Source organism: Panulirus ornatus, chromosome 12, assembly GCF_036320965.1.
Source record: "Panulirus ornatus isolate Po-2019 chromosome 12, ASM3632096v1, whole genome shotgun sequence".
Taxonomy (NCBI): Eukaryota; Metazoa; Arthropoda; class Malacostraca; order Decapoda; family Palinuridae; genus Panulirus; species Panulirus ornatus.
In genome coordinates, this window is record NC_092235.1 from 69,196,630 (window position 1) to 69,224,156 (window position 27,527).

Genomic DNA, 27,527 nt, shown 5'->3' on the forward strand with positions numbered 1-27,527 from the left:
GCAGCTGAATGAGTGTTTTAGTGGTTTTGATGCACAAGACCTGGGTTATAGTGATGGGTGATTTGAATGCAAAGGTGAGTAATGTGGCAGTTGAGGGAATAATTGATATACATGGGGTGTTCAGTGTTGTAAATGGAAATGGTGAAGAGCTCGTGGATTTGTGTGCTGAGAAAGGACTGGTGATTGGGAATACCTGGTTTAAAAAGCGAGATATACATAAGTATACGTATGTAAGTAGTAGAGATGGCCAGAGAGCGTTATTGGATTACGTGTTAATTGATAGGCGCGCGAAAGAGAGACTTTTGGATGTTAATGTGCTGAGAGGTGCAACTGGAGGGATGTCTGATCATTATCTTGTGGAGGTGAAGGTGAAGATTTGTAGAGGTTTTCAGAAAAGAAGAGAGAATGTTGGGGTGAAGAGAGTGGTGAGAGCAAGTGAGCTTGGGAAGGAGACTTGTGTGAGGAAGTACCAGGAGAGACTGAGTACAGAATGGAAAAAGGTGAGATCAAAGGAGGTAAGGGGAGTGGGGGAGGAATGGGATGTATTTAGGGAAGCAGTGATGGCTTGCGCAAAAGATGCTTGTGGCATGAGAAGCGTGGGAGGTGGGTTGATTAGAAAGGGTAGCAAGTGGTGGGATGAAGAAGTAAGATTATTAGTGAAAGAGAAGAGAGAGGCATTTGGACGATTTTTTGCAGGGAAAAAATGCAAATGAGTGGGAGATGTATAAAAGAAAGAGGCAAGAGGTCAAGAGAAAGGTGCAAGAGGTGAAAAAGAGGGCAAGTGAGAGTTGGGGTGAGAGAGTATCATTAAATTTTAGGGACAATAAAAAGATGTTTTGGAAGGAGGCAAATAAAGTGCGGAAGACAAGGGAGCAAATGGGAACTTCAGTGAAGGGGGCTAATGGGGAGGTGATAACAAGTAGTGGTGATGTGAGAAGGAGATGGAGTGAATATTTTGAAGGTTTGTTGAATGTGTTTGATGATAGAGTGGCAGATATAGGGTGTTTTGGTCGAGGTGGTGTGCAAAGTGAGGGGGTTAGGGAAAATGATTTGGTAAACAGAGAAGAGGTAGTAAAAGCTTTGCGGAAGATGAAAGCCGGCAAGGCAGCAGGTTTGGATGGTATTGCAGTGGAATTTATTAAAAAAGGGGGTGACTGTGTTGTTGACAGGTTGGTAAGGTTATTTAATGTATGTATGATTCATTATGAGGTGCCTGAGGATTGGCAGAATGCTTGCATAGTGCCATTGTACAAAGGCAAAGGGGATAAGAGTGAGTGCTCAAATTACAGAGGTATAAGTCTGTTGAGTTTTCCTGGGAAATTATATGGGAGGGTATTGACTGAGAGGGTGAAGGCATGTACAGAGTATCAGATTGGGGAAGAGCAGTGTGGTTTCAGAAGTGGTAGAGGATGTGTGGATCAGGTGTTTGCTTTGAAGAATGTATGTGAGAAATACTTAGAAAAGCAAATGGATTTGTATGTAGCATTTATGGATCTGGAGAAGGCATATGATAGAGTTGATAGAGATGCTCTGTGGAAGGTATTAAGAATATATGGTGTGGGAGGCAAGTTGTTAGAAGCAGTGAAAAGTTTTTATCGAGGATATAAGGCATGTGTACGTGTAGGAAGAGAGGAAAGTGATTGGTTCTCAGTGAATGTAGGTTTGCGGCAAGGGTTTGTGATGTCTCCATGGTTGTTTAATTTGTTTATGGATGGAGTTGTTAGGGAGGTGAATGCAAGAGTTTTGGAAAGAGGGGCAAGTATGCAGTCTGTTGTGGATGAGAGAGCTTGGGAAGTGAGTCAGTTGTTCGCTGATGATACAGCGCTGGCGGATGATTCATGTGAGAAACTGCAGAAGCTGGAGACTGAGTTTGGTAAAGTGTGTGAAAGAAGAAAGTTAAGAGTAAATGTGAATAAGAGCAAGGTTATTAGGTACAGTAGGGTTGAGGGTCAAGTAAATTGGGAGGTAAGTTTGAATGGAGAAAAACTGGAGGAAGTAAAGTGTTTTAGATATCTGGGAGTGGATCTGGCAGCGGATGGAACCATGGAAGCGGAAGTGAATCATAGGGTGGGGGAGGGGGCGAGAATTCTGGGAGCCTTGAAGAATGTTTGGAAGTCGAGAACATTATCTCGGAAAGCAAAAATGGGTATGTTTGAAGGAATAGTGGTCCCAACAATGTTGTATGGTTGTGAAGCGTGGGCTATGGATAGAGTTGTGCGCAGGAGGGTGGATGTGCTGGAAATGAGATGTTTGAGGACAATATGTGGTGTGAGGTGGTTTGATCGAGTAAGTGATGTAAGGGTAAGAGAGATGTGTGGAAATAAAAAGAGTGTGGTTGAGAGAGCAGAAGAGGGTGTTTTGAAATGGTTTGGGCACATGGAGAGAATGAATGAGGAAAGATTGACCAAGAGAATATATGTGTCGGAGGTGGAGGGAACGAGGAGAAGTGGGAGACCAAATTGGAGGTGGAAAGATGGAGTGAAAAAGATTTTGAGTGATCGGGGCCTAAACATGCAGGAGGGTAAAAGGCGTGCAAGGAATGGAGTGAATTGGAACGATGTGGTATACCAGGGGCAACGTGCTGTCAGTGGATTGAACCTGGGCATGTGAAGCGTCTGGGGTAAACCATGGAAAGTTCTGTGGGGCCTGGATGTGGAATGGGAGCTGTGGTTTCAGCGTATTATTACATGACAGCTAGAGACTGAGTGTGAATGAATGTGGCAACCATACAACATTGTTGGAACCACTATTCCTTCAAACATACCCATTTTTACTTTCCGAGATAATGTTCTCGACTTCCACACATTCTTCAATGCTCCCAGAACTTTCGCCCCCTCCCCCACCCTATGATTCACTTCCGCTTCCATGGTTCCATCCGCTGCCAAATCCACTCCCAGATACCTAAAACACTTTACTTCCTCCAGTTTTTCTCCATTCAAACTTACCTCCCAATTGACTTGACCCTCAACCCTACTGTACCTAATAACCTTGCTCTTATTCACATTTACTCTCAACTTTCTTCTTTCACACACTTTACCAAACTCAGTCACCAGCTTCTAAAGTTTCTCACATGAATCAGCCACTAGCGCTGTATCATCAGCGAACAACAACTGACTCACTTCCCAAGCTTTCTCATCCACAACAGACTGCATACTTGCCCTTCTTTCCAAAACGCTTGCCTTCACCTCCCTAACAACTCCATCCATAAACAAATTAAACAACCATGGAGACATCACACACCCCTGCCACAAACTACAGAGGTATAAGTTTGTTGAGTATTCCTGGAAAATTGTATGGGAGGGGAATGATTGTGAGGGTGAAGGCAAGTACAGAGCATCAGATTGGGGAGGAACAGTGTGGTTTCAAAGGAGGCAGAGGATGTGTGGATCAGGTGTTTGCTTTGAAGAATGTGTGATGTCCCAATGGCTGTCTCATCTGTTTATGGATGGGATGGTTAGGGAGTTACATGCAAAAATTTTGGATAGAGGGGTGAGTATGCAGTCTGTTAGGGAGGGCCTGGGAAGTGAGTCAGTTGTTTGATGATGATACAGCACTGGTATATATAAGGTGAGGGAGGGGTCGAAGGTTCTAGGAGTGATGAAGAATGGTTGAAAGAAAGAATATTATCTTGGAGTGCAAAAATGGGTATGTTTAAAGGAATAGTAGTTCAAACAATATCATATGGTTGTGAGGCATGGGCTATAGATATGGTTGTACAGAGGAGGGTGCATGAGTTGGAAATTAAATGTCTAAAAACAATATGTGGTGTGAGGTGGTTTGATCAAGTAAGTAATGAAAGGGTAAGAGAGATGTGTGGTGGTAAAAACAGTGTGGTTGAGAGAGAAGGTGTGTTGAAATGGTTTGGAAATATGGAGAGAATGAGTGAAGAAAGATTGACAAAGAGGATATAAGTGTCAGAGGTGGAGGGAACAAGGAGAAGCAGACGACTAAATTGGAGATGAAAGGCCAGAGTGAAAAAGATTTTGAGTAATCAGGACCTGAACATGCAAGAGGGTGAGAGGTATACAAGGAATAGAGTGAACTGAAACGATGTGGTATACTGGGGTTGACGTGCTGTCAATGGACTGAACCAGAACATGGGAAACGTCTGGGGTAAACATGGAAAGGTGTGTGGGGCCTGGATGTGTACAGGGAGTTCTGGTTTCAGTGCATTATACATGACAACTAGAGACTTAGTGTGAGTGAATGTGACCTTTTTTGTCTGTTTTCCTGGTGCTGCCTCACTGATGTGGGGGTTGGCAATAAATTTTAGGGAGAATAAAATGATGTTTTGGAAGGAGGTAAATAATGTTCAAAAGACAAAAGAATAAATGGTAGTATCAGTGAAAGGAGCAAAAGGGGAAGTGATAACAGGTAGTGATGGAGTGGGAAGGAGATGGAGTGAGTATTTTGAAGGAGTGTTAAATGTGTTTGATGATACAGTGGCAGATGTAGGGTGTTTAGGTTGGGGTAGCATGCAAAGTGAGAGAGTCAGAAAGAGAGGTATGGTGAAAAGAGAAGATGCGGTGAAAGCATTGTGGAAGATGAAATCCAGCAAGGCAGCAGGATTGGGTGGTATTGGAGTTGAATATATTAAGAAAGGGGGTGACTGCAATGTTGATTGGTAGATAAGGATATTCAGTGTATGTATGGATTGTGGTGAAGTGCCTGAGGATTGGAGGAATGCAAGTACAGTGCCACTGCATAAAGGCATAGGGGATAAAGGTAATTGTTCAAAATACAGGCATAAGTTTAATGAGTATACCAGGAAAATTTATCCCTAGGGATAGGGGAGAAAGAATATTTCCCACATATTCCTGCGTGTCGTAGAAGGCGACTAAAAGAGGAAGGAGCAGGGGGCTGGAAATCCTCCTCTCTCATTTTTAATTTTCCAGAAGGAACAGAGGAGGGGGCCAAGTGAGGATTTCCCTCAAAGGCTCAGTCCTCTGTTCTTAACGCTACCTCGCTAATGTGGGAAATGGCGTATAGTATGAAAAAAAACTGGGAGGGTATTTACTGAGAGGGTGAAGGCATGTACAGAGCATCAGACTGGGGAGGAATAGTGTGGTTTTAGAAGTGGTAGAGGACATGTGGATTAGGTGTTTGCTTTGAAGAATGTGTGTGACAAATACTTAAAAAACAGATGGATTTGTATGTGACATTTATGGATCTGAAGAGTGCATATGATAGGGTTGATAGAGATAATTGTGGAAGGTTTTAAGAATATATGGTGTAGGAGGTAAGCTACTAGAAGGGTGTTAGGCATATGAATGAGTAAGAAGAAGAGAAGAGAGTAATTGGTTCCTAGTGAAGGTCGGTCTGTGGTAAGGGTGGGTGATGTCACCATGGTTGTTCAATTTGTTTATGGATGGGAAGGTGAGGGAGGTAAATGCAAGAGTTTTGGAGAGAGGGGAGAGTATGGAGGTGTTGGGGATGAGAAGGTCTGGGAAGGAAGTCAGTAGTTCACCGATGATACAGCACTGGTGGCTGATTTAATTGAGAAAGTGAAGTTGGTGACAGTTTGGAAGTGTAAGAAAGGAGAAAGTTGAGAGTAAATATGAATAAAAGCAAGGTTATTAGGTTCAGGCAGGTTGGGATGTAAGTTTGAATGGAGAAAAATTGGAGGAAGTGAAGTGCTTTAGATACCTTAGAGTGGACTTGGCAATGAATGGAACCATGGAAATGGAAGTGAGTTCAGAGTGGGGAAAGGGGCGAAGGTTCTGGGAGTGATGAATGTCAAGAAAGAGAAAATATCATCTCGGAGAGAAACAAAGGGTACATTTGAAGGAATAGTAGTTCCAACAATGTTATATGGTTGCAAGGCATGGGGTATAGATGGGGTTATGCAGAGGAGGGTGGATGTGTTGGAAATGCATGGGGTATAGATGGGGTTGTGCAGAGGAGGGTGGATGTGTTGGAAATGAAATGTCTGAGGACAATATGTGATGTGAAGTGGTCTCATCGAATAAGTCATGAAAGGGTAAGAGTGATGTGTGATAATAAACAGAGTGTGGTTGAGAGAACAGAAGAAGGTGTGCTGAAATGGTCTGAATATATGGAGAAAATGAATGAGGAAAGGTTGATAAAGAGGATATATATATATCAGAGATGGATGGAACAAGGAGAAGTGGGAGATCAAACTGGAGGTGGAAGGATGGAGTGAAAAAGATTTTGTGCAATTGGGGCCTGAACATGCAGAAGGGTGAAAGGCGTGCATGGGATAGAATGAATTGGGACAATGTGGTATAATGAGGTCAGCAAGCCATCAACGGACTGAATCAGGGTTTGTGAAACATGCAGGGTAAACCATGGAAAGGTCTGTGGGGCCTGGATGAGGATACGGAGCTGTGGTTTTAGTGCATTACACATGACACCTAGGGAATGAATATGAGCAGATGTGACCTTTCTTTGTATGCTTCCTGGCACTGCCTCACTAATGCAGGGGGAGGTGATGCTGTTTCCTGTGGGGCAGAGTGCCAGGAAATATACAATGAAAGACTTTCCCCCTACACTATATATTTTCAGTGCCTCACACAATATGCATTCTTGGGGTTTTCCACCTTATTCCATATTCATGAAGACAATACAGAAAGAGTTTCAGGAAAATTTCTACAATTCTAATTGATGTTTGAGGGTGCAAATGATATCTTTACCTGGTAGCAGGCTCCACAGATACAGATCGTACATATCTTGGGGCTGGTTTGGGAGATGGCTTGGGTCTAGGTAAAGTTGATGGGCCTGCATTTGTGCTGGGTGACCCACTTGCAGGGCGCTGGGAACGAGAAGGGGAGCCACGTGAGAGTTCAGTGGGGATTGGACTCTTCATGGGTGATGCACGAGGCCGAGTTACTGATGATGAACGTGATGCTGTTTGCTGGAAGATTGAAAAAATGTGATACACATTGCAATTCTAATTTCAATATATATCTATTAATGACAGCATAAATTTAATGTTACAGGTACCAAATATCAACAAACATCAAGGTTCTTTCCAACAAATGACAGAAGTTTCATGTCTTGTATCTGGTCATTCAAGAAAAAAAATCACTGAAGTTGTTTAAACCTTTGTCACAGAATAACTAAATACAGAATGTCTGTTTCCTGAACAATGATATTGGACAGATTATATAGGCTTTGTTTAAATTTTTTCTTATGCTTGTTTGCCGTTTCCTGAGTTAGCATGGTAGCATCAGGGACGGACAAAGGAATAATCTCATCTGCTTACATCCACTCTAACTGTCATGTGTAATGCAATGAAACCACATTCCCCTACCCACAACCAAGCCTCACAGACCATTTTATGGTTTTCCCTGACTGCTTCATAAGCCCTGGTTCAGACCACTGGCAACATATTACTCCTGTATACCACACTGTTTCAATTCTCTTTACCCTATGCACACCTTACACCCTCCTTCATGTTCAAAGACCAAGCACTCAAAACCTTTTCCACTCTGTCCTTCCATCACCAAATTAGTCTTCCCATTCTTGATGTCTCCACTTCTGATGCACATAACCTTTTTGTTTACCTTTCCTCACTCATTCCATTCATCTGCCCAAATCATTTAAACATACCCACCTCACTTCTATCAACCATACTCATTATGACAACTCTCTCTTACTCTATCGCTTCTTACTCCATCAACCTCCCTCACACCATACAGTGTCTTTAAGCATTTCATTTCCATCACATTCATCCACTTCAATAAATTCTCATCCAGAGCCCAAGTCTTGAAACCATACAGCACTGCTGAGACTACTATACTGTACCTTCAAACACAGATATCTTTGCCCTCTCAAATAGTGATTTCTCTTTCCACAAATTCTTCAACAACCAGTACCTCCTACCCCCTCACCCACCCTATGACTCACTTCAGCAGCTATGACTCCATTAACTGCCATATCCACTCCCAGTTACCTAGAACAATTCACTTCCATCAAGTTTCTCCATTCAAATTCACCCTAACTGAAAATCTGTATCTATCTATATCTATGATACCCATCAAGGGGTGGCCAAGGCAAGTCTTCATTTATCCCTTTCCATTCATGCCTCCCTTGCATACACCATTTCAAGCATTCATCCATCATTTCTCTCATTCTAGTACTCATTCATTCTATTTACCCAAGTAACAGGTGGTTTTCCTCTCACACCAACCCATTTAATTGTACTATCATACACTTGTCATAAAGTCCCTGAACTGCATTCTTTCCACATGCCCTAATCATCTCAAAGTACTATGTTTCACCCACTCTATCATTTCCTGCAATACCCCTTCATTCCTTTTTACATTCCAGTTAGTCATACCAAATGCTCCTCTTAAATAATTATTTTCTACAGCCTGGATTCTCAACCTCTGTGACTCATTCTCTGTCCATGTTTTAAATGCATAGGGCAAGGTTGGAAGGTCTATACTGTCCCTTTATCCTTTCTTCATTTCCATGCTTACACTATTCTAGTAAGGAGCCCAATGACTCTTCTACCCTATAATGCTCTCTCCCTTATCTCTCCTTTCATATCACCAAACTTACCTAAGATAGCTCCTAAATGCTTAAATTCTCTCACCTTTTCCAGTCTTAGTACACATTCTCCTTTCACTCAATAAGGTTTTGCAAAATCTATACTTACTCTGTTTCCTTTCAAACATCATCACTTTACTTTTAATGGTATTTAGCTTTAAGTACACAAGCTTAAACACATTGTAAACACAGTAATAACCTTCTGCTACATCTCTTCACACTCAGCAAGCAACACATCATTCGCAAACAGGCTTGTCACAAGCCACCACACCTCACTCCCACACTTCACCTCTGCACCCCTTTCCCTAATTTTGCTTTCACCACTCTTATCACTCCATTCATATAACGCGGGAGACAGTGATGAAGTATAATAAATAAATAAAATATCTTGTGGAAGCAAAGGTGAAGATTTGTAGAGGTTTTCAGAAAAGAAGAGAGAATGTTTGGGTGAAAAGAGTGGTGACAGTAAGTGAGCTTGGAAAGGAGACTTGTGTGAAGAAGTACCAGGAGAGACTGAGAACAGAATGGAAAAAGGTGAGAGCATATGATGTAAGGGGAGTGGAGGAGGAATGGGATGTATTTAGGGAAGCAGTGATGGCTTGTGCAAAAGACGCCTGTGGCATGAGAAAGGTGGGAGGTGGGCAGATTGGAAAGGGTAGTGAGTGGAGGGATGAAGAAGTAAGATTGTTAGTGAAAGAGAAGAGAGAAGCATTTGGATGATTTTTTGCAGGGAAATAGTGAAAATGATGGGGAGATGTATAAAAGAAAGAGGCAGGAAGTCAAGAGAAAGGTGCAGGAGGTGAAAAGGAGGGCAAATGAGAGTTGGGGTGAGAGTGTATCATTAAATTTTAGGGAGAATAAGACGTCTTGGAAGGAGGTAAATAAAGTGCGTAAGACAAGAGAACATATGGGAACATCGGTGAAGGGGGATAATGGGAAGGTAAAGGGGATAAAGGCGAGTGTTCAAATTACAGAGGTATAATTTTGTTGAGTATTCCTGGAAATTATATTGATTGAGAGAGTGAAGGCATGTACAGAGCATCAGATTGGGGAAGAGCAGTGTGGTTTCAGAAGTGTCAGAGGATGTGTGGATCAGGTGTTTGCTTTGAAGAATGTATGTGAGAAATACTTAGAAAAACATATAGATTTGTATGTAGCATTTATGGATCTGGAGAAGGAATATGATACAGTAGATAGAAATGCTTTGTTGAGGGTATTAAGAGTATATGGTGCGAGAGGTAAATTGCTAGAAGCAGTGAAAAGTTTTTACCAGGATGTAAGGCATGTGTATGAGTAGGAAGTGAGGACACTGATTGGTTCCCAGTGAATGATGGTTTGCGGCTGGGGTGCGTGATGTCTCCATGTTTGTTTAATCTGTTTATGGATGGGGTTGTTGGGGAGGTGAATGCAAGAGTTTTGGAGAAAGGGGCAAGTATGCAGTCTGGTGCGGATGAGAGGGATTGGGAAGTGAGTCAGTTGTTGTTCGCTGATCATACAGCACTGGTGGCTGATTTGGGAGAGAAACTGCAAAAGTTGATGACTGAAACTGACAGTGTGTGAAAGAAGAAATTTGAGAGTAAATGTGAATAAGAGCAAGGTAATTAGGTTCAGTAGGGTTGAGGGACAAGTTAATTGGGAGGTAAGTTTGAATGAAGAAAAACTGGAGGAAGTGAAATGTTTTAGATATCTGGGAAAGGATTTAGCAGTGGATGGAACCAGGGAAGCAAAGTAAGTCACAGGGTGAGGGAGGGGTAGAAGGTTTTGGGAGTGTTAAAGAACGTGTGGAAGGTGAGAATGTTATCTCGGAAAGCAAAAATGGGCATGTTTGAAGGAATAGTGGTTCCAACAATGTTATATGGTTGCGAGCCATGGGCTATAGATAGGGTTGTATGGAGGAGGGTGGATGTGTTGGAAATGAGATGTTTGAGGATAATATGTGGTGTAAGGTGGTTTGATTGAGTAAGTAATGAAAGGGTAAGAGAGATGTGTGGTAATATAAATAGTGTGGGTGAGAAAGCAGAATAGGGTGTATTGAAATGGTTTGGTCATATGGAGAGAATGAGTGAGGAAAGATTGACAAAGAGGATATATGTGTTAGAGGTGGAGGGAACAGAAGTGGGAGACCAAATTGGAGGTGGAAGGATGGAGCGAAAAAGATTTTGAGCGATCGGGGCCTAAAAATACAGGAGGGTGAAAGGTGTGTAAGGAATAGAGTGAACTGGAACGATTTGGTATACCAGGTTCGATGTGCTGTCAATGGATTGAACCAGGGCATGTGAAGCTGGGGTAAACCATGGAAAGGTCTGTGGGGCCTGGATGTGGATAGGGAGCTGTGGTTTTGGTGCTTTACACATGACAGCTAGAGACTGAGTGTGAATGAATGTGGCCTTTTTTATCTGTTTTCCAGGCGCTATCTCACTGATGCAGGGGGTAGTGATGCTGTTTCCTGTGGGGTGGGGTAGCAATAGGAATGGATGAAGGCAAGCAAGTATGAATATGTACATGTGTACGTATGTATATGTCTGTATGTGTGTGTATGTATATGTATGTGTATGTTGATAGGTATATGTATGTATATGTGCGTATGTGGGCGTTTATGTATATATATCGTGCATATGAAAGGATGGGCCATTCTTCGTCTGTTTCCTGGCGCTACCTCGCTGATGAGGGAAACAGTGATAATGTATAAAAAATAATAATAATAGAGACCATTAGAACCCCATTCTCTTCTATATGATCACTAATATGGCTTTTGTGGTGCAAAGTCTAATTGTGGTCTCTCCTATGTGACTCATATCTTGTCCTTCTCCTACAGAGGTTTTGGTGAATCTTTAATCACAGCCCTTGACATTTCCAAAGCATGTAACATGGTACAGCATGTATCTTTGTTTTCCTAACCTCCTTTGTTTAGCTTTTCTGCTTCTCTTTGTTCTCGAATGGATAACTTTCTCTCTAGTTGGTTCTTGCAGTAGTTGTGAAATGTCACCCTCTAATTCTATCAGCAGTGCTGTCCTTCAAGTTTCAGTCATAATACCTGCTCTTGTCTTTTCTCAATAAATGACTTTCTGTCTTCAACATCTAAACCTATGCACTCTTACAATGATTAATCCACTCTACATACTGCCACTCATTATTCCTCCCTGCCTCATCTAATACTCATTCTTCTTCTTGTATCAAATACATCTCTGTTTATTTGGACCTATGCAATACCTCGTAATGGGTAAGCAGAAATTGATTATGTACATTCATGCTACAAGGCAATTTCTACCCATATATCTCTTTCTAAATATCATTCTTTTCCCTCTGTTTAATTCATGTATTTCAAAATTCATCCGCACAATAATATAAATAAGTTGAGTATAATCATATCCAATCTATTTCAAAAACCCCACATGACATTACAAAATCTGAGGTATGTTGTTTAATGCTGTAATAATTTCTCTTCTGAGAGTTATTTTACATCTAAAGGGGGGGGTCTTATCTGCCTCAGTATGGAGTTCTTTTCACATATTTGGGTGGCTCTTCCATCATCTTTTCAATAGCCAAGTTTGAATCAAAGGTCCTCTGCCTCATTCATTTTACAGGCATAACCTTTCTTGAATTATCCCCCTCTGTCTGCTGTAATGCTGCTGCCCTTTTACTATTTTACAGGTATCATTTTAGCCATTGCTCTTCTAAGCTGTCTGCTTATGTTCCTGCCACCATAGCGTGGACTCATGATTCACATCTGATTACTGCTTCACATTGTTTCTGTGTGAAGACTAGCTACAGGTAGACTAACCACTGTGATATCTCCTTCCCTTACAAAGCAATACTGCAAAACTCTCTTCCTTCTTTCATCTTGCCCTCCTCCTAAAACCTTTTGTCTACATACAACTGAGGAGTTCTGATTAACTTCATACTTTTTCTTACCATCTTTTCTATGGAAGTTGAAATACACCAGACTGGGTCAAGGTCCTACAGTACTGGGTGCACTGAGTAGTGTGTACAGAGAGAGAGGTCATGTCCTGTGAGGGAAAAGATGGGTATGTTTGATGGTATAGTAATTCCAATGGAACTGTATGAATGTAAGGTACAGGCCATAGAAAAGAAAAAAAAACATGGAAGAAGGAAGATGTATTGGAAATAAGATGCATGACAGTACATGATGTGAGGAGGGTGGATCAAGTAAGGAATGACAGGGTAAGAGAGAGACATGGTCGTAAGAAGAATATGGTTAAGACAGCTGAAAAGGGTTTGCTGAAATAGTATGGACATATGAAGAGGATGAATGATGGGAGACTGGCTAAGGGGGTGTACATGTCAGAAGTATAAAGACTATGAAGTATGGAGAGTCTGAGGATAAGATGGGAGAATGAAGTGGAAAATGTTTTGATCGATTGAGACCTGAACATGTATATAGATATGAGGGATGCAAGGGATACAACAAATTGGAGCAATGTGGTATATCTGGGGCAATGTACTGTCATTAGGATGAACCAAGGCATATAAAGCATTCAGAAGAAACCACAGAAAGGTCTGTGGGGCTTGACTGTGGATATAGAAATTTAGGTTCAGGACATATTACATTACAGCTGGAGTGGATGTGAGTACATGAAACCATTACTCATCTTTTCCTGGCACCACTGTAACTTGCTATGAGTAAACAGTGAACAAGTATGAAAAAATTTCCATTCACCTGAGAGGTATACGAATGAGGCATGTTTTGCCCTTCCCAGGTTGGTCACCTACAAAAAAGTATATGTATCAAGCTTATCTCTGTCTCTGAACTCAACAGGATGATGTTACCATTCTTACAAGTTATCAAAATCTAACAAAATTTATTACTTTGGAATTGCCAAACAAAACTGAGGGTATAAATATAAGCAAATATGCATGATATTGCTCTATCTTTAAATGTGAGAGAAGGATCAATGATTTTAGTAATCTCCCCAGGTTTACTATATGAAAAAAGATGTAGCTGAGCTGGTGCCCCAAAAATAAAGGTCCAGATACAGATACAGATGTGTATTCTGGGTTCTATCTTTGAAGCTTCCTTGTCATGCTTAACAGAAAACTACTCTAATTAAAGAAATGAGGAAATAAAAATGTAATCACTGATATAACTTGCTGTTTTGTGAAATGAAGAAAGTAACAGAATGTTTATGTGAATGCAAAAGGTATGAGAGTTTCCAGGGTCCAAAAGCCTAAAATGAAGTCGACAGAGGAAATTACTATCAATGTAGTGAATAATGAAAGAATACTAAGTGAAAACAACCATCCATGATTTTTACTGGTTTATCAATGCAATACCTGATGGATAGTAAAGTTTCAGGGTGACAGGACTAGCTGTATATGTGTAGGTATCTAGGTATGTGCTTTTTGTATTCCTTAATTTGTTTTTCATGTCCAGCACCCAGACATGATGACTGCTACACGTCAATTTCTGACATACCCACAATAGACAAATTATCAGCTAAGTGTTCATGCAGGTGAGTTAAAAGAATTTCACTATCTGCATAATGTCTCACTCTTGGGGAAGCCTGAGGTGCAGACGTTGGCCTGACGGACGGAGGTGGGCGCTGAGAACGTGTTATGGAGTTGGACCGTGTCACACTCGCACTTTGTTGTGAGTGGGAACCCACAGCAGATCTGTAGATCATAGAGGGTGTTAGAAATGTAAATTTATAAAGAGATAAATTATCCTGAATGCATCATGAGATCTCCTTGTGATTTTTACACCATGAAAAAAATGTCCACATTAAATGGTTAGATGCTATGAAATTTGGTCTATGGGTGGAAGATGAATGAGGAGTGTGCAATTTCTTTTCATACTTGTTAACCATTTCCTTTATCAAAAATTATGATACATATATCAGCAAGTCTTCTTTTAAACTCAAGCCTGAACGTACCCTTGTGTTGCTACACTGTGACCGTGGGTTGAGCGTGTAGCCATAGCAGCCTGAAATTCTGGACTCATTATACTTTCTGGAGCAGGTACAAACTTACTTGACCCTGTGAGCTGGCTGCTGTGTTCTGTAAACAACAACCCATAGCTTAGTGTCTTATGTTCAAAGTATATTGACAATTATCTACAAGATTCTACACAATAAAATACAAATAAGTCACTAAACATGAAAATTTTCTGAAAAGGTACTTCTTGACAAATATCTAATAAATCAAAATCTGCTTAAACTGCACTATATAAATATTCTTTCAAATAAAAATATATTTGTCATGAATGTGGTTACAAAAATAAATCAGGCAAAAATGATATGACACTCAGAAATATATTATCTAAATGTAAAATCTAAATTCTTAAAAACATTAGTGAAAGTATAATAAAAATCTGGATAAAACTTAATTCCTTCCACTGAAAAACTGGCTAAAGGCTGTGCAATGCAGTCAAACAGGGGCATGTGAGTTAAACTACTAGGTGAGGATAGGAATACCACAAGAAGCTATCACAAGACTCCACTCTCTAAACATACTAATAACACACACACTTTACATCTGTACAACACTGGTATGTCATACTTAGGAAAAAGTTGTAACTGGGATGAACAAAGGTAAAGAATAATTAATGTTTAGTACATACCACATTCAACATGAGGGAATGAATATGCAATTTCTTCAGTTCTTGGAAAAAGTGGTATAAGTGCCCCGGAAATATTGGTGATAAAAGTCAAAATTTTTCTCCACATAATCCCTTCAAAACCTTTGTAATGAGAATTTAGAGAGTGGAGTGTTTAGCTGCAGTGTATCAAATGACTAGCTGTGAATGTTGAAGTGATGGTCCAACAGTGCAATAACAGATGTGTACCTTGAGGCCCCATGTCCTCTACCACCAAATCATTCTCGTCCCCAAAGAGGCTGGTGGGTCGTGGGTGGCCGTGGGAGACAGGATGAGACACATGCTCCCCCCATGCCTCAGCCTCCCCATTGATGAGATGGCCCAAGTCCAAGCTGCGTGACATTAGGCTGCTACTAGAGTCTTGACGAGCCAGGCTGCGTGCTAGTTGCTCTGGACCCAGGCTTTGTGTCATGGGATCATATTCCATTGAATGCCTAAACTCTTCCTCTCCCATAGACTGGGTCATGGGATCCATACCCAGGGAACGAGACATTTGCTCTGCCCCAAGACTTCGGGACATGGGGTCTGTTGATCCCCGAGGTGCTGTTCCAGAGAGATGTGACAAGATGGCAGGATCCATGCTCTGGGTCATGAGGCTTGGGGTATCAGGAGTGCGCAGGTCCCCCCCATACAGGGTGTTGGACAGCTCTACATGGTAAGAATGGGCCTGCTGAGATCGCACACCAGACTCATTCCTGGTGGCTGCAGAGTGGGAGTGTGTGCGGCGATGGCACTCGCGGGCTGGAGCTGACCGTGAGGGGGCTGTGGGGTAAGGGGAGGTAACTACTACTGGCGAAAGGGTTTTACTACAATGTTGTGCAAATTAATTATGTAATAATTATACACTGCCAATATTCTATGCTAATCTACAATGTCTGTTTGCTAACTCATATGAGTAAGTAAATCTTTGGAAAACCACACCACACATATTAAACTGTAAGATTATATTAGCTGAGCCTTAAATAAAATCTTAAATGACTAAGTTGCCCTTAACTGATGTTTAGGAAAATGTCTCACAAAACAAGATCATAAAGTTTCAACTTGCATTTCTAGTCTTGCTCATAAGTTCTATGAAATGCACCCTTTAAGTTATAAAGAAAAAGAAGAGAAAAAGAAGAATGATTGTTACAAAAGCTTACTGAACTCAGGTGCTGCTACAATATAATATCTCTTTCTAGTTGAATTTTGGTAGAGATCACCATACCTTCAAATTTTTTTCATTTAGCATATCGGATGAACCAAGTCAACCACACAAGTATCTCGAGGAAAAGTTTAGTACTGTAAAGATGAAGTCTTATACTTTCCTACATATTACTGATGGTTAAAAATTCATCTTCTATAATGAGTCAACAATACATTTGCATTAAAATGTTTTTTCATTATCAACAAAAACTCTTGTATGCATTGCCTAAATGTGACTATGTAATTTCCTACCTTGGCATTAGATAAATCAAACAGAATCTCCTTCAATGTGGTGATGGCATATCTCAAATTTCAATCTAACCTCCACATATCTCTTTATAATCCCTTGCTCTATCCTTGTACTTCACAACTGGTTTCCCTCATAACTACTTTTATCACCTTCACTCATTCTGACTTTTCATCCATCAATTTATCCCTTACTTTATTAACTAACATCTCAATTCTTAGCATGAAATGTCTCTCATGTTTTTCCACTTTCATAATCTAACATTTCTTTCTACTAAAAAACATCTTCACCTCCTACACAACACAAACTATTGCTAACTTTTATTCTTCTTGTGATTCCTCTCCTATTAGCAATTCCTTTTTCATGACAATGGCCTCACTTATGGACATATGTCATCATCATCATCATCATCAAGGCTAGGATCTCAATGAAAATAAGGGGCAAAGGAGGACATAGAAAGAGAATACCTAAAACTGAAGGATAAAATTAAGAGATGGTTAGAACTGACTATGCTGACAAGATTTAAAAAGGAAGATAGACCTATTGTGTGCATATGGAAGAAACGATAATCTTGCCAAGTTGTTTTGTTTTTTATTCAGATTTTCAAAAAGTATTCAATACAGTTCCTCATCAAATGTTACTAACAAAAGTTCAGCCATGTGGCATATATGGATTTGTGCTTTTGTGGTTATGAAATTGGCTGACTGGCTGTATACAAACTTATCATAAATGGTCAAGCTTTTGAATGGTTAGAAGTAACAAAAGGCATGCCTGAAAGATCAGTCTGAGGACCATTTCTCTTTCATATAAACATAAATGATGCTGATAATAGGCTGCATTGTAAAATATCAAAATCTGCATACAATACTAAGCTATGAAATATACCTATGACAAGAAATGAATGTCTGCAGTTTCAAATGGACAAAGACAAACTGATGGAGTGGGTTCACATGTGGCAAATGAATTACAAGATCAGTAAGAGCAAAGATTTATAACTGATAGTAAAAACTTAAAGGCAGCTATAGTATGAAGTACCTGAACTACAAAAGGAAATCAGAAAAAGGACTTGGGTTTTATAATCTCTGGTGACCTAAAGCCAAGAAGGCAGTGCACAGCAGTTAAAGGGGTAAGCAAACTTCTTGGATTTACAGGTAGGTCTACTGAATTTATTTAAGTCCAAGGAAATTATTTCTCACTGTTTACAAAATCACTTGTGTGTCCCCAGCTTGAATCTGTGTTCAATTCTAGTCATCTTACTTGAAAAAAGAAATAGATGGAATAGAAAGAGTACAGAGATGAGCCATCAAGCTGATTCATGGACTTAAGAGACAAATCCTATAAGAGCTGACTATATGACTTAAATCTATAAAATTTAGAAAAGAGAAGGTTAAGAGGTGGTCTAAAAAAGATAATCGAACTTATCAAAGGCTTCAATAATCTTGATCTAACAATCTAATTAGAATATATATGTCTGATTTTACTCGTAATAAATGCCACAAACTTGTGCACAATCTTATGAGGCAAAGTGCTTTTTCTATAACATTATTGTTAATTATAGAATTATTAACTAGTTAGAGTGGTTGAAAGCAGTATCATAGATACAATTAAGAGCAGACTTGTTTTATTTGAGCTTTAGAGTCACAACTGATATTATCTACACCTTAGTTACATGAAAAGTTTATTTTCTGTTTGAAATATCCATGGCTTTCTACTCCCATCACACTGATCTATGAGTTTCAGCTCTCTTCCTCTATCACAAACAGCCTTGAAAGTAGCTAGCAGTCTATTGCAAAATAATTTGCTAAACACAGCCAACAACCTAATACAAAAAGAGTAAGATGACACCAGGCATCACTTAACCACACCTAAGTCACTACTTGAGTGGCCGAAACTAAGTCTTATTGGAGAAAAAATATATCTATTCATTTTGCTTTGTCGCTGTCTCCCGCGTTTGAGAGGTAGCGCAAGGAAACAGACGAAAGAAATGGCCCAACCCACCCCCATACACAATGTATATACATACACATCCACACACGCAAATATACATACCTATACATCTTAATGTACACATATATATACACACGCAGACACATACATATATACCCATGCACACAATTCACACTGTCTGCCTTTATTCATTTCCATCGCCACCTCGCCACACATGGAATACCTCAAGTGTGCGAGGTAGCACTAGGAAAAGACAACAAAGGCCCCATTCGTTCACACTCGGTCTCTAGCTGTCATGCAATAATGCCCGAAACCACAGCTCCCTTTCCACATCCAGGCCCCACACAACTTTCCATGGTTTACCCCAGACGCTTCACATGCCCTGATTCAATCCACTGACAGCACGTCAACCCCGGTATACCACATCGATCCAATTCACTCTATTCCTTGCCCTCCTTTCACCCTCCTGCATGTTCAGGCCCCTATCACACAAAATCTTTTTCACTCCATCTTTCCACCTCCAATTTGGTCTCCCACTTCTCCTCGTTCCCTCCACCTCCGACACATAAATCCTCTTGGTCAATCTTTCCTCACTCATTCTCTCCATGTGCCCAAACCATTTCAAAACACCCTCTTCTGCTCTCTCAACCACGCTCTTTTTATTTCCACACATCTCTCTTACTCTTACATTACTTACTCGATCAAACCACCTTACACCACACATTGTCCTCAAACATCTCATTTCCAGCACATCCACCCTCCTGCGCACAACTCTATCCATAGCCCACGCCTCGCAACCATACAACATTGTTGGAACCACTATTCCTTCAAACATACCCATTTTTGCTTTCCGAGATACTGTTCTCGACTTCCACACATTCTTCAAGGCTCCCAGGATTTTCGCCCCCTCCCCCACCCTATGATTCACTTCCGCTTCCATGGTTCCATCCGCTGCCAGATCCACTCCCAGATATCTAAAACACTTTACTTCCTCCAGTTTTTCTCCATTCAAACTTACCTCCCAATTGACTTGACCCTCAACCCTACTGTACCTAATAACCTTGCTCTTATTCACATTTACTCTTAACTTTCTTCTTTCACACACTTTACCAAACTCAGTCACCAGCTTCTGCAGTTTCCCACATGAATCAGAAAAAAATATCTGTCATATATATCATCAGGTCTTGACTACACGATAAAAGGAAGGAAAATATTTTGTCATCTTCGCGTGTTGCTGTTGGATTTCCCAGCAAAAGAACAAAAGTGACCAGCGCATTTAAGGAATTCATAGAAGATATGAAGTAAATGTAAGAGAGGAGGAGGAGGAGTACCTATCTGTGAGTACCTACAATGAGATTTAGCCAAATGGCAGAACAAGTGCAAAGTGCATCTAGCTTGATACTTAAGACTATTCTTCTCAGCTGCCACCAGCACTGCATAATTAAACATTTTTGGTTTTGGTCTGTGTACTTTTTCTTGGTACAAATTCATGCCGGCCTTTGTTAATGTAACTACTCTTTATGAGATGTTTAATAAATGATCTTTTTATCACTTTTAAAAACTTCTATGAAATAAGAAATCAAGCTAACTGGTTCGTATTGTTTCTGCATTTGACTAGTTCCTCCTCTGTGTTATTAGTGTTGCATATGCCACTTTGTGAATAACTGCAATTTTGCTCTCATTCAGACTTTCCCTCAATAACATCATCATTGGTTCTGCTACTGCCGTCTTTGTCTTTTTGGGGAATATGGCTGGGATTCCCATCTCTGGGGACAGGGGAGAAAGAATACTACCCACATAATCCCTGCATGCCGTGGGAAGTGACTAAGAGGGGCGGAAGCTGGTGAATGGAAATCCTCCCTTCCTGTATTACTTTCCAAAAGAAGGAACAGCGTAAGGAGACATGTGAGGAGTTTTCCCTGTAAGGCTCTGTCGTCTATTCCTGACGCCACCTCACTCATGGGAAATAGCAAGCATGTATGAATATGAAATGGCTGGGATTCCATCTGGTCCTGGAGCTGAACATTGAGCTAATTAACTGATTTACATATACCATCTTCTGATATTTCTATAACTATGACTGCAATTTCATCACAGCGATTTAACAATTCAACTCCAAATTTCTCCTCACATTCTGAGCTGAATGCTGATATCTATTGTTCAATCAACATCCTGCTTATTTCCTTGGAGTCATTTTAATATCTACCTCTTATCTTAAATGGTTCAATCTCTGTTTTCTTGCTTTTTGCTTTGTTCATGAAGGAGGAGGAATGAGGAAGAAAAGGATATGGAGAAAAGGAGAAGGAAAAGGAGGAAAGGATGAGGAAGAGGAGGAAAGCATATGAGAAAAGGAGAAGTAAAGAAGAAAATGAGGAGGAGGAAGAAAAAAAGTGGAGGGAAAAAAAAGAAAAGGAGGGGGAAGAAAGGAAGAAAGGAGAAAAGGAGGAGGAGGAGGAGGGAAGGAGAGGAAAAGGAGGGTTAAAGGAGGAGGAAGAGAAGAAAGGATGATTAAAGGAGGAGAAGGAGAGGAAGAAAGGAGGAGGAAGAGGAGGAGGAGTACTAGAGGAGGAGAAAGGTTAAAGGAGGAGGAGGAGGAGGATTAAAGGAGGAGGAGGAAGATTAAAGGAGGAAGAGTTATGACATTATGCCATGTTGGAAAGTCAAGCAAACAGTGCTCATGTAATGAATAGTGCTATTTCTCTTAACCACTTCTACTCTTAACAATAGTTTCGCTTTTCATACAAAGCAATTTTTGTCATAGCTCCTCCTTCAGTGTAGCTGTCAATTTGAGGTTCATCAAATGCTGTCTTCAACCATGAGTCTAATCATCTTTTAAATGCTTTTTAGTCTCTTCAAGTATCATTCTTACTTCTGGTAATGCATTGAATAATTGTTCCAGCTTCTTCGTCAGGTAATCTTGTATCCTTGTCTGATACCTTTTGGTTTATTCTTCAGAATTAATCTTTTCTTAATGATACTGTATCTTCCTTGCTGGGTTGCTTCAGGTTTAAAACTTGATCTTTATGCCTTCTATTTGCTACCAGGCATATAGTTCCAGTTCTTTAAATTTTTCATGATAGTTCATATGCTCCAGACTGATAATTCTACTAATAAAATGTCTCTTTATTCTCCTTATCTTGTTTACTTCCATCTGCTTTACTGGAGATTACACAAAACAACAAAATTCAAATTCCTTTCTTAAGTATTCCAAGGGCTGATCCAGGGGTGGTTCAGGGGGTCTGAACCCCATTCAGAAAAAAATGGCAACTGGGGTGTCTACAGAATGCACAAAAGATATAAAGGAAAGTATTCAATACTTTTCAAACACATGGACCCCCTTTATATGAATCACATAAATCTAATTTTGAGAGAATTTGTCAGAAACCATGGCTAATGACAGACTGAAACCAATCTAATGTAATTTAAAGTCTTCCACATGTTTTAAATTGCATATAATCTATCATCTATGTAAAAGTAATTTTTTTCTTTACTCATAAAAAGCTTAATGGTGTTTATGGATGCACTCTACCGTAAACTGCTCCTATTTCAACATTTTAAGCTTTTCTATAATTAAGTGAAATAAAATGAATCATGTGTTTTGCATTATCTGACATCATGTGTGACTGATGAATTCCCATTGTATTCAGAGGCATAATAGGTGCACATTGCATCCTTCAAATGCATCTTTTATGCTTCAGATGTTGTCACTATGTGAACGTGAGAACTGTAGTAACATACAAATCCAAGCTAGGTGGGGAACATCCTCTCCCAGACCCTCCCTCTTCCCCATTACACTTGGACCTCTAACCCCCTTCTGAAAATCCTGGATCCACTCCTGTATATGCTGAACATTTTCATCAGGTGTTCCCAAACTCAACGTGCATGAGGTTGCACTATGAGTAAAGTCACCTATGGCAAGGCTGTAACATCAAAAAACTTCTCAATCCAAAAAAAGTCCATCATCTCCCTACTACTGTAAGTAGTACAGCTTGGAGCTGCAGGAACTCTTGGAAAAGGTGTCCTAGAATAACTCTAGGACCACTGTCAAGAAAAGCATTCCAGAGAAAATTTTAGAAAAGGAAAATGTTTCCTTCATTACTTTACTGTCTCTTGTAAATGTTTCCAATGTTATACCATTCATTATATAGCTTGAAAGAGCTATCTTATTAACATGTTCCAAAAATTCAACTTTTTTTATCCAAAAAAATTCCTAGATTTTTAAATCCTACCTCAACCTCTTATTTCTTTTACAGCAAAACCTCTGTATGTAGGCACTAAATTACTGTTAGCTGCCCCATGACTAATCTTTTTCAAATTTCTTTTTGTTAAATTCAATTATGCTCTCTCCTGCCCATTTGTATATAACATCCATACATCTATGCAGTTTTCCTTGACTGTCACTTTCCACTTTTTCCTTTTCCTCATGTCATCCGAAAAATACCCGATTTTGCTCTCTCCTACTTCCTAGTCTATGTCTGATATCATGATTACAAAAATTACGGGAGGAAGAAGAGGAACTCGAGGTGAGTACTTTCCCATCTAATTAAGAGGTTTCATCAAAAGGAAGGGCTAGTATGTAGCACTCACCATATTTACTACACTGCTTGTTTGATAATATTTATGGTGCCACCTGCATTTCACAGTTGATTTTGGGCTCATGTGGAACTGTTCTTAGCCATTGTTTAGTGTTCTTTTTCAAGGTTCTATACTTTTTTGATGTTTATCATTTTGCTTGGTTGAATACAAACATTTTCTCCAACTTTATTTATGGACACTCAAATATCTTTTGTTTGGTATCTTTTTGATATATTCTAGGATATTCTAGTTAATTCTAGTTACATACCGACTGAGTCAATTAATTTGTAAGCTAATGATCTTTGTTAGTTATGTAATTCAGTTACAAGTAACTTGTAAGAAATATTACTTGTAAGATGATGATCTTTGCTAGTTATGCAATTCAGTTAACTTATGTGACTATGTCAACTGTTTCCAGACAGGAATCTGCTGTCCATCTGTAAGATGTTAGGTACTGATTACTGGAATCTGGAAATCTAGGACGGGTTTTTTCGATGGTAAGTTAAGCTCTCCATCACCAGGTCTCAAGTTATAACTAGGCAAGTGATAGAATGATAGCACAATATACAAAATGTCAATGATTCAATTTTAGTCAAATGCAAGTACTGATGCACTTAGTCAAATACAGATAATGAAGCTCAGGCTTACTGAATACACATGAGTCTGATTTTAGTCATGAATTTTGAGACAAATATTAGCAGTTGGTCTGTCATTAAGCCATCAGCACTGATACATTATACAGTCTGCAACAATGAAAAATGACTAAAATTCTTACACTGCTGCAATCTACAATAACACACATAGAAGATACAAAACTTCAACTAGAATTTTTCCATTTGAAAAAAAATTAATGGCTGTGATCTTTTGAATTTTTTTGTAATGTTACACGATTAACATAAATATAAGTGAATAAGTCAATTGGGAGGTAAGTTTGAATGGAGAAAAAGTGAAGGAAGTGAGGTGTTTTAGATATCTGGGAGTGGATTTGGCAGCGGATGGAACCATGGAAGCGGAAGTGAATCAAAGGGTGGGGGAGGGAGCGAAAGTTCTGGTAGCATTGAAGAATGTGTGGAAGTTGAGAACGTCATCTTGGAAAGCAAAAATGGGTATGTTTGAAGGAATAGTGGTTCAAACAATGTTATATGGTTGCGAGGCGTGGGCTATAGATAGAGTTGTGCGGAGGAGGACTGATGTGCTGGAAATGAGATGTTTGAGAACAATATGTGGTGTGAGCTGGTTTGATCGAGTAAGTAATGAAAGGGTAAGAGAGATGTGTGGTAATAAAAAGAGTGTGGTTGAGAGAGCAGAATAGGGTATCTTGAAATGGTTTAGTCACATGGAGAGAATGAGTGAGGAAAGACTGACCAAGAGGATATATGTGTCAGAGGTGGAGGGAACGAGGAAAAGTGGAGACCAAATTGGAGGTGGAAAGATGGAGTGAAAAAGATTTAAAGTGATCGGGGCCTGAACATGCAGGAGGGTGAAAGGCGTGCAAGGAATAGAGTGAATTGGAATGATGTGGTATACCGGGGTTGACGTGCTGTCAATGGATTGAACCAGGGCATGTGAAGCGTCTGGGGTAAACCATGGAAAGTTATGTGGGGTCTGGATGTGGAAAGGGAGCTGTGGTTTCGGTACATTATACACGACAGCTAGAGACTGAGTGTGAGCGAATGTGGCCTTTGTTGTCTTTTCCTAGTGCTACCTCATGCACATGCAGGGGAAGGGGGTTGTTATTTCATGTGTGGCGGGGTGGCGATGGGAATGAATAAGGGCAGACAGTATGAACTATGTACATGTGTATATATGTATATGTCTGTGTGTGTATATATATGTATATGCTGAGATGTATAGGTATGTATATGTGCGTGTGTGGATGTGTATGTATATACATGTGTATGTGGGGGGGTGGGCCATTCTTTCGTCTGTTTCCTTGCACTACCTCGCTAACGCGGGAGACAGTGACAAAGCAAAATAAATAATAAATAAATAAGTGAATATCAATAACATTTAGCACACATGATTCCATATGGTTACAATTTTCCTGGTCACTGACCAAACAGAAAAACAAGAATTTGAAGGAAAAATAAAACAAAAAGAGGGGGATGTTGTTTGGACAAAAGAATAATGACAAATGATGAAGTGATCACAGAGTCTTGTGGGCTTCACAATTACAGTGCAGATTTCTTGTACACATGATTGGCTGATCATTTTTTTCATCTTTATTTTTTGGATTCCTTTGTCTGACACCTGCTCTCATATACACAATCAAATTTTAACTGAAAATGATTCAATGAAGAACATGAAACTGAGGATCTCATCATTCACATACCTGACAGCAAATGCTGTACAATTTCTACCTGAGAGAACTAGTAAGGCAAACAAATAGCTAGGAGGTGCTGTTTCTGGACCAAGGAACTGAAGGAATGAGCTATTAACAAAACAAGAGAAAATCATGGAAATAAAGAAATCTATGTACATTTAAGAAACTCAACAAGTTATAGTTTACAAATGTTGAAAACATAACTTGCATGGTGAAAAAGTTCATGCTTCTTTCTTATTACTAACATTTATCTGAAAATGGTGAAAAAAGCCATTCTCTGATTGTCATGAAGTGACTGGGTACATGAAAGGGACAGGGAGATCACACAAGTCATGGAGTTGAAAGGTAAAGGCGTCTAATTTTGGCTATGAGGACATACTAGCAGGGATTACACTAAATGACTGGATTTAATTAAAGTGGTACACTAAGAGCATTCCTGACAGTTAAGGGTCTCAAAATGGTACACTGGAAGCATTCCTGAAAAAATTGAAGAATAATTTACCCAGCCTGGGTTATACCTAGCTGCATTTATCATGAATATGGTTATGAGAATACACTGGAGGAATTTCTAATAAACTAGGCAGTAGCACCAATATTCTGATGTGCCAACTGCATTTGCTGTGAGAAAACTTATCAAAATCTCATGTTAGGTAGTAATACATGCCTAGTTCATCAGATATCCTGATAGCATCTATCTACATCATCTATGCCATTTTCTGCATTTGAAGCAGGATGGTCCTGACCAAATGTAAGCTGTAGTAAATCAAAACAAAAACAAATAGATCCAACACAGAAAAGACAAGAATGACTATAAAAAATATAGTGAGCAAAAGATCAACTGTTGTTTTTATCATAGTTTCTTCAGATTTTCAGATTTTTTCATAATTTTGATTTATAAAGCATTGTATGATGACCTTATCTACAATCTGTTTTTGAGGCTATGCAGCTTTTAACTTCCACACTATTCTCTAGAAATTGATTGCAAGCTGAGTACATCTCTGCTTATTCTGAGCAATGGTAATAGCAGCAAGACAACCATGAAACTGAAGCCAAACTACCTTATGAAAGTGACCAACTCTTATCAATCCATAAACCAGGACACTGACAGATCAATCAGTACACAAACTGCCAAGTGAAACTAACAAGTCAGTCATCCCCATGGAAATCATACCAAGCAGACAATATATCACTCTTTTATAATGGCCAACATGGCGCAGGAAGCCTATGCCCCAATCAAGGCCATTATAGGAGAAAGGAAACGATAGTAAGTGAAGAAGTGATAATACAGAAATTAGTTGGGGCTCCACAGGTGTTTGTAGACCTTACTCTTCAAGTTAGAGAGGTTATAGGAGGAGGGAACAACAAATGGGAAACAAGAATTCCACAGCTATGATATTCCAAAACAGAAAGAGGTATGGTGAATCCTCAACAATGACCTGTCCAACACATGGACTATCATAAACCTATCTTCAGTCATGAAAAAGTCTTGTTTCTCGCATCAGAAAGGGAAAATACATCGCCACATCTTTTGAATCTAAACATTCAAGGACAATATGTGCTAAATCTACGACAAACAGAAAATCAGTAGTTTCCATCTCTCTCTCTCTCTTAAAAAAAAAAAAGCCTGCCTTACATTTAGTCTGCATATTAGGCAGCTCTGGTACTTTCAATTTCAACCTGCAGTGCATTTGAGCACTGCTCAACTGAGTAGATGCATTCTGCTACCTTATGTGACTGAGCAGTATCATTCAGATTCTTCCATATCATACGGTAAAATGGGGATGCATCAGGAAAAGGTTAATGTATTCAGTCATGTTAACTTATAAGTGAACCAAATTATTTTATCATATCATTATACTTGATTGCTGCTAACCGTGTTAGTGAGGTAGCACCAGGAAACAGATGCAGAAAGACCCATCCACTCACATACACATATATACACATATATGCATATCCCATACTATTCGCCATTTCCCGCATTAGCGAGGTAGCGTTAAGAACAGAGGACGGAGCCTTTGAGGGAAATCCTCACTTGGTCCCCTCCTCTGTTCCTTCTTTTGGAAAATGAAAAATCGAGAGGGGGGGATTTCCAGCCCCCCGCTCCCTATATATGCATATACACATGC

The 27,527-nt window shown here is 39.8% G+C and overlaps 1 protein-coding gene across 5 annotated transcripts in view; it reads right to left on the reverse strand.

Annotated features, from left to right (window-relative positions):
• Positions 1-27,527, reverse strand: part of Cep97 (centrosomal protein 97kDa) — a 153,795-nt gene that overhangs the window by 34,414 nt on the left and 91,854 nt on the right. For all 5 annotated transcript variants that reach the window (XM_071668201.1, XM_071668204.1, XM_071668202.1 and 2 more), the window contains 4 exons: positions 15,317-15,889; positions 14,406-14,529; positions 14,025-14,145; positions 6,654-6,874 (listed from right to left, as the gene is read on the reverse strand). In XM_071668201.1, the coding sequence (XP_071524302.1) occupies positions 6,654-6,874; positions 14,025-14,145; positions 14,406-14,529; positions 15,317-15,889 (1,039 nt within the window). The remainder of the gene's footprint in view (positions 1-6,653; positions 6,875-14,024; positions 14,146-14,405; positions 14,530-15,316; positions 15,890-27,527) is intronic.